The sequence below is a fragment of the Salmo salar genome, chromosome 11 (assembly GCF_965601325.2).
Source record: "Salmo salar chromosome 11, fSalSal1, whole genome shotgun sequence".
NCBI lineage: Eukaryota > Metazoa > Chordata > Actinopteri > Salmoniformes > Salmonidae > Salmo > Salmo salar.
The window spans coordinates 11,202,924-11,210,600 of record NC_138301.1 but is presented as its reverse complement, the minus strand read 5'-3'; the positions used below and the strand labels follow the sequence as shown (position 1 = coordinate 11,210,600).

General features: G+C 41.5%; 1 protein-coding gene across 1 annotated transcript; it reads right to left on the bottom strand.

Moving 5' to 3' along the window:
- Positions 1 to 764: 764 nt before the first annotated feature.
- On the bottom strand, positions 765 to 7,400 carry LOC106561974 (fibroblast growth factor 4B). The gene is made up of 3 exons (XM_014126472.3): positions 6,765 to 7,400; positions 5,371 to 5,474; positions 765 to 4,677 (listed from the first exon to the last, which is right to left on the bottom strand). The coding sequence occupies exons 1-3, from the start codon at positions 7,057 to 7,059 to the stop codon at positions 4,501 to 4,503; spliced, it is 576 nt and encodes a 191-aa protein (XP_013981947.2). The 5' UTR covers positions 7,060 to 7,400; the 3' UTR covers positions 765 to 4,500.
- Between the last annotated feature and the right edge of the window lie 277 nt (positions 7,401 to 7,677).

Here is a 7,677-nt window from a genome sequence, read left to right as displayed (position 1 = left end):
CAAATCAAATCAAATTGTATTTGTCACATGCGCCGAATACAACAGGTGTAGACCTTACAGTGAAATGCTTACTTACAAGCCCAAGTTTCTTACCCATCTCTGTTAGCGAACACATCGTTGCAAGTTTCCCTGGCTGTCTCTGTGAAGTCTTTGTGTTTTACAGAACTTGAAAGGCACATCTGAAATAGAAAGACATGTTGGCCCATGGGTGGATGGATGTTTATTTGGTTGACAGACAATAGAGACAAGGCATATAGATGGAGTGTAGCCACTATTTTTAGGGATAGTTTTACAATCCATAAACATTGCAGCCTCAGTTTACTTGAGCAGAAAGCTGTCATTCTTTCAGGCAAAGACAAGGTTCCATTTAGCTCGAGCTACCCAGTGGACAGAAATACATGTGTATTGAGTGGCCACACCTGTCTCACTCTTCCAAGGCTATTTTTCTTTGAGGTATTTATCAAAATGGACAGTTCAACAAAGAAATAACTTGGAATTTACACAACTTGCTCTCCTCTCCTCAGTTTGACAAATATATTTCCGGTTTCTCTATTGAATGTGTATTGTGGTACGATAGATAAAATAGAATTTGATGTAACAGTTTGAAGTTCTGTGAGTTTGAGAACCATTGGAATTCTGAACTCCTATGTTATCACACTTCTTTCCAAACCGTTCAGTCAAATTATTGTACAATTGATGTTGTCAGAAACCAGTATTAGTCTGTGAAGACTTGTACCAACAAGGGTTCAGACATGAAAAAGTCATTTTACAACATTGGGAGTTTTATTAACTTCAAATTTAAGTTAGGCATTAGTCATGTGCACAGCACATACATCAAGATATTCAACAAGACCTGTATAAAACTACAGATAATATCTAGTAAATATAAAAAAAAGACAATGGAAACAAGAGTAACAAGACCACATGACTCAAAGACACTTGTTACTTGAGACCCAAGAGCCCTCCCCTGGATGCAGAAACAGCACAGCAATGGAAGAAATAAGCACCCATAGAAGAGAATAGATAATGAACATTTTAACACTGAAACATGCTCGTTATTCTGCATTTTACGCTATTGTCTCGGTAGCATCAGGGATAGATTAAATGTCTGAACAATTGTTCAAACTGTCTTGTCTATAAGGTGCACATTTCAGAACATTGTGCCGTGTTGCTAGTACACTTGCTGTATAAGCAAATGAGGTGACTCTCCTGGGGTTGGAACAAGGTTGAAGGGAGAGGTCACAGAATATTTGCCAGTGGCTTCTCAGTCTTTTGTAAACATTAGGGTGAGCCATGCAAAACAGTCTATTGGGGAACGTTTGGCACAGCTGTGGCAAAGGAAAATAGTTATGAGATTGGCAGTGCAGACTGATGTCTCGGGTGACTAAATAATATCACCAACAGGTGTTTGAGCATCCAGGTCATATGTGACAATATTAAGTCAGGTACAGCATTGGCTAGCTCTCTGACTAGTCAGTCTCAGGAGCTGGATGGTATGTAAGAGCATCATAGTCTTGACTCATTTTGGCTGCCATGTGCTCATGTCTTTTTGAAGGAGAAGACGGGATCCAGGACAGGATTGTTTTACGGGAGACATAGACTTCCACAGCAGGTGTTTAGACATGGGCACAGAGAGTTCACCAACAACACCCTGAGATATTTGCTGGAGCTCCAGCCATTATATTATTTACTACTACCCAGTGATGTGTTTTCCCTTGACTGCATTTAGCAAAGCTATTTGCTGTGTCAAAGTTACGCCTCATTAGATTTCTCAGGATTTGGACGCTATTGTTACTATTGTTCTATTGAATATAGAACAATGGGCCATCGCTTCCAGTTTGAGTTGTCTAAAATCAGTACTGTACATTGTAAACTGCCATGGTATGTGGAATGTTGAACCTGAGATGGAACCCTCTCAGAAGAGAATGAACACCATCGTACAATCTAGAACTATTCTAATAGTCCCAGTCGGTATTAGATAGAACGTTGCAGCCCTGCCCGCTTGTGGGGAAAACAACCGGTGGCTACATAGGTTACCCTATTGGCTCAGAGTAAAAACTTTACATTTTCAAACACAATTTTCTTGTTGTCTGCTTGTTTTAGTCAATTACAAAACTGCATTTAAGGAAAGTACAACATGCCTCAAGATAACTTTTCAACATTGCCAGCGTCCTAGCATTCTCAATACTTTGAAAAATGTAATATTGTAGGTCTTCCCTCATGCCACTTTTCATGACAGTGCTTGCAGCCACGTGAGTGAGTGCTAGCTAGCGAACGTTAGCCAAGACCAACAACACAAACAAACGGACTATACAGCTACAAGTAATGAGTGGAGTTACAAACGGACTATACTAATCAAGTTAAATGTCTTACCTGTGGTGAAATGGTTTCCACACACAAAGCTACGTGTAGCCTACTTGGACAACGAGTCCCCACATTTCCCACTCTCCAACGCCAAATAGCCTGAAGCCACAGCACAGGGCTCTTCTCGCAGGCTCTATTTCCCTACATGGGAGCATTGCGAACCATAGGTCAGGATTTTTGACCTGGTTACATTGAACAACACAGCAGATTTTCAGCAATGTTTTGTTATTTCTGTATGACAAAAAAAAGTTGCCTCTTTTACAATGGGGGTCAATAGGAAAGAATGATGGTTTTCCCCAATTTGTGGACGTGGATAATGGAATTCCTTATTATTACGTGAATACCGGGCATGGGCCATCTCCTGGTCAAACCCCTTCGTCTGTGAATGAATGTTCCCAAAGGCGGAAAAACAGACTTTGAAGCAGCATCGCTATGCTCTGCCAGTTACCAGGGGTTATATTTACAAAATATATAAAGAAAAATATAGGGTTACTGGTTAAGCATATAGTGCAGTCTAACAGCTGTCTGTAAATATTCCCACCATGATCATCCTTTCTAAAAGTAAATCACAGGGTAAAGATAGCTCAAACGTGACAAGGCGCAACTGGGATGAAATGGCTGCCTGAACTTCTGCCTATGGCATGGTGGTCCGAGAAGAGATTGAGGCTGATCTCAAACTGGTTCAAAAGAATTACCTCAGGACAAACTCTAGAGAAGTTTTTTTTTTGGGGGGGGGGGGGGGGGGGGGGTTGATTATGTGAGGTAGATGATAGATAACAAGGAAAGTGGGGCAATGGGAAGAAATGGGAGGCAATACATGTCTCCCAAAAAATTATGTATAGCTTTTCGGTGTACCAACTGGGGGAAAACATAACCTTTTACAATCCTTACATTATCTTGCCTTCTTTTTTTGCACTCAGTGAGGAGCTCTGATGCTGAACTTGTGATGATTTCAATGAATCCTTTTGAGAGCCATATATCCTCCATACTGCTGAGGACTTTGATTTTTTTTACTTCCCATCATAAAAGCTGTATGTTAAAGAGCCATGGCTATGGTTTCTGCCTTGTGTGTCAGCACACTGACCTTGCCTTTAAACTCTCAAATTCTCTGCTTATACAATGTCAAGAAGATGCCTCTCTCTATCCAGAGTCTTATAGATCTGACAAAGATTGACTGCAGAAAAGTTCAAAGTTCAACCCCCTGGCAGAGCTAAAAACAGATTTGAGAGGGTAGGACTTCAACGTGGCTCTTTCTGTAACCAGTAGTAAGCTGATACTGTTTCAATTAGACTCCAAAGCCATACAAAGAGTCCTGCCATTGGACAATTGCTTCTGCTTCTAAAACCAATAATTTGATATAATTTCACTTGTTTGAACTTCGGTCTAAGACTTATTTCCATAGAAGAAAAATAATATAAAAGGATCCTTTTTTTACTTAGGCAAGTCAGTTAAGAACAAATTCTTATTTTCAATGACAGCCTTGGAACAGTGGGTTAACTGCATTGTTCAGGGGTAGAACAACAGATTTCTACCTTGTCAGCACGGGGATTTGAACTTGCAACCTTTCGGTTAGTAGCCCAACGCTCTAACCACTAAGCTACCCTGCCTCCCTTGGTTGAATTATTGTTTTCTTTGCACTGTTTATAGACAAAATATTCTACAGCGACAGAGCAAAGGGGCAGCAGCGTAGCCTAGTGGTTAGAGCATTTGGCCAGTAACCGAAAGGTTGCTGGATCGAATCCCTGAGCTGACATGGTACAAATCTGTTGTTCTGCCCCTGAACAAGGCAGTTAACTCACTGTTCCTAGGCCGTCATTGAAAAAAACAATTTGTTCTTAACTGAGTTGCCTAGTTAAATAAAGGTTAAAAAAAGGAATCTCACTTACCCAAAAACTTAATAGCAGCAGACTTCTGATAAATTAAAAACATAAATAAATGTGTTGATTTCCGAAATTCCCCCTGAAGCGAGGACCTGTTTCCCCCAAATACAAAATTGTTTGACATAATAAATAAACAGTATACATACAATTTAAACAGGATGATACACTTAGCCTTGCATAAAACTCCAGTTGAAAGTGCATCGTTTTGAGTCCACCTCACCCCACCTTATTGAGGTTAAGTCTATTTCTGAGTGACTCAGATTCTTGGCAAGAAATGCGTCACCGTCATGGCTGGTGACACTCGGTTTCCTCTTTTTGTTTTACCGGTCTTGCTTAGTCCAATGTACATCGTCGGGTATGCCACCGATTCGTAAGCATTGTAATTATTTGCCAGGAGAGTTTCTTTGAATTTGCAGTCGTTGTTGTAATGAACCTAAAACAGAGAAGATTAGAAAGATGTTTAATTATACCCTATATGTTTAGTGTGAGCAGTATAATGGCATAGACGTGACCTAGACGTGACCTACTTTGTGGATATTGAAACTTGACAAAATATTTTATCATGTTTCTAACAGTTATATTCCATATATCCTTAATGAATGACATAGGGGTAAGGCTGCTTGGTTTTGTATTTGATGTTGATGTTTTTGTGTGGTAGGGATAACCGGGGCAGGTGATAAAACCGATTCTGTAAGAGCCGCAATCCCAACTATTTAACTATCCCATCACGAACATGAATAATTGTGCTGTGTTGTGGGGCAGTGTGTGTGCGTGGTCTTTTTTGGCCAGTTCATCTTTACTCTGGGAAGGACAGTAGGTGCATGTGGTGGCTGGCAATGCTAAGAATGGAATGTGCAGTCTGAATGATCTACTGCGCTACCGTTCCTGGGTTTATCCGGCCCACAATGAAAACACGGCCAGGCACTGGAAGCATGCCACAACCCAGCCCAACAACGTGACACAGAAAGGAGCTGTCGTGGGTGCTGTGGTGTAGGAGAGGAAGTGGTTGCTACGGTGTAGGAGAGGAAGTGGTTGCTACAGCTCAAGTGGTGGCATGTCATCGAGTAGGCTACGGATAAGAACATCTACCGGCGGAAATCAACCGTAAATCCTCGCGTGCACTCACAGATCCGTACAGCTTCCCTTTGCTGTTCATGGCCACGAATAGACCGCGTTGGACGCCAAAGATTGTCACAACTCCTCTCTCTACTGGAGATATCTCAAGGAGACCTGGAAAGAAGAAAACAAATAGTCTTGTATGTGGTTCACGTGCAACTAACTTCACATCACGTCGTCAGTTAATTCCACTCATGTCTGGAGACAGAAACAAAGGTTCAAATTGCGCAAGCATGCATCCTCACTTGAACTTTAGGTGCTGGACTTTTGAGTCCAGAATGATGTCTGTCTCCCTTTAAAAAAAATGTTTTATGGCGACTAGAGCTGTTCAAACAGAACCTATGTAATGTATCTCCCTTGAATTTTATGTCATGTCTCAAAATAGGCCAAGGGAACACAAAACAACCTTTAAGTTCACAGGCAGACCTTGTCGATATAGGCGATAGGGGCGTATTTGTCACATTATATCGTTGAGAAGATACAGGGTCATATTTGCAATGACAACTGTTAGACAAATCAATTATTGTTATTCTTTGTGTCTGCACATGTAATTGAATATGACTTTGTCTCGAGCGGACATTCATTTGACACGCAAGACCAAGGGGTTAATTTACCGTAACCGATGGGTTTATCTCCGTCCTAATGTTAGGACGTATTGGATATTGGCTTGGTTCGTAGAGATCTCTGATTTCAGACACTGGTTTCAGAGTGGAAAGCACCCACACGTCATTTTTAGCCTCCAGATGTTCCAACGCATGCCCACCTTATTCGCTCCTTTGACACAAGACACTTATGCCAATTTATTTAATAGGAGCATCGCTTTTTAGCTAGCTAGCATAGCACTGCATGTCACGGATGCCACACAGACAACGTGTTTCATCAGCAGTGAAATACGAGGCACATTCTAATCCTGCAATCAAGTCATATCTATTCCACTTTCAAATTAAGCACATTGGTGAGGCATTTCAAACAGTTCCAAGATACCCCTGCCCCGACACTGACACTGACACTATCACATAATATGCCATATATTCATATCGCGATAATATGTTTATGAAGACACAATCTAGCAGTCTCTTCAAATAAGTATAGACTAATTGGAATAGACAAGTGGCACATAAAAACGTGTTTTTATACATCTACCAAAAAAACATTTGCGTAAATCACAAAAGTTATTTAGAATTGATAGCATGAAATATGTTATGATATATGAAATTATTATTTCATTTTATGAATAGCCTAGGCCTATTCTAATACCAATGGCTCGCACGGGAACGGGATAAGTGCATGGAATGACCAGGCAGGCCAGAGATCAGGTTGGGAATGCCAGCACAAGAGGCGCATGCAACTAATGCGAGAAGGCAATCTTATGCGTAAAAGTGCAAAAAATAATTTTGAACTTACTGTAACGGTTTTCATTGTGCACCCCTGTTATTCTCCCATCGGGTGAAACTTGAATGTGAAACCCAATTCCTACATTGCAATAAAGGCGTCGTAGCCGTTTAATGCCCATAAGATAGTCGCTGTCCCGGTTTATCTCTCTTTTCTCCCCAGGGATCCGAGCCAAGGACCGCGAGTACAGTGTCTCCCAGCGTCGTTCCACCGTGCCATTCAGCCTGCCAGTGAAGGGGGCACAACGCACCAAACTAGTCATCAGTCCCAAGACCAATATTGGTAAGAAGGCCGATTGAAAGGCCATCCTTACCAACACTGCAGTAGCCTACAGTGTTTGTTGAGGGAGTTTAAGGGACTAAAAATATCACCTCTGTGCCCGCCTTTACGTTGAACTCCGAAGAAGACAAAATGAACGAATGACAAAACGCAACGAAAGAAGCTCATTCCAAGACGAAGCTGACGAGTTCCCTTTGGTGCGACATCAACTCTTGCTTGGTTTGACTGTCCTCTCCGAGGTAACGTGTATAGATTCAAGTCGAACTTGTCCAAGGATAAGTTGAGAAGCGTTGGCCGTCTAGGCAAGCGCGGCTCAGCCATGCCGCGTTTCCCTCGTCGACGATATTTATATCTTCTGCGAAATTACATCACGCACTACCTACTGCATCACGGGACAGTATTCTAAGCCACTCGAAACAGACGGATCCCTCATAATGTACATGCTGTGCCAAGGGTGGGGAGGGAGGGGGGCGTTTAACAAATGTCAAAACTTGCCCAAATAACAAAACAACATTTGCCAGTGTACACTCATATTGAAACGAGCAAGACTGCGGGAAGTTGTCTATACAAATAATGCCCTTATCAAATAGCGAAAATTAAAATAAAGACTTTGTAATAGGGTTTCTTTGTGTAAAGCTTCCTTCAT

Bases quoted from the DNA above. Each gene is read 5' to 3' on its own strand.
- LOC106561974 (XM_014126472.3), bottom strand. From the start codon at position 7,059: ATGGCCTTTCAATCGGCCTTCTTACCAATATTGGTCTTGGGACTGATG. The intron at 5,475-6,764 runs GTAAGTTCAAAA...TCTTCTTTCCAG, and splicing joins GCACAATGAAAACCGTTACA to GTCTCCTTGAGATATCTCCA. The intron at 4,678-5,370 runs GTGAGTGCACGC...TCTCTGTTTTAG, and splicing joins AAGGGAAGCTGTACGGATCT to GTTCATTACAACAACGACTG.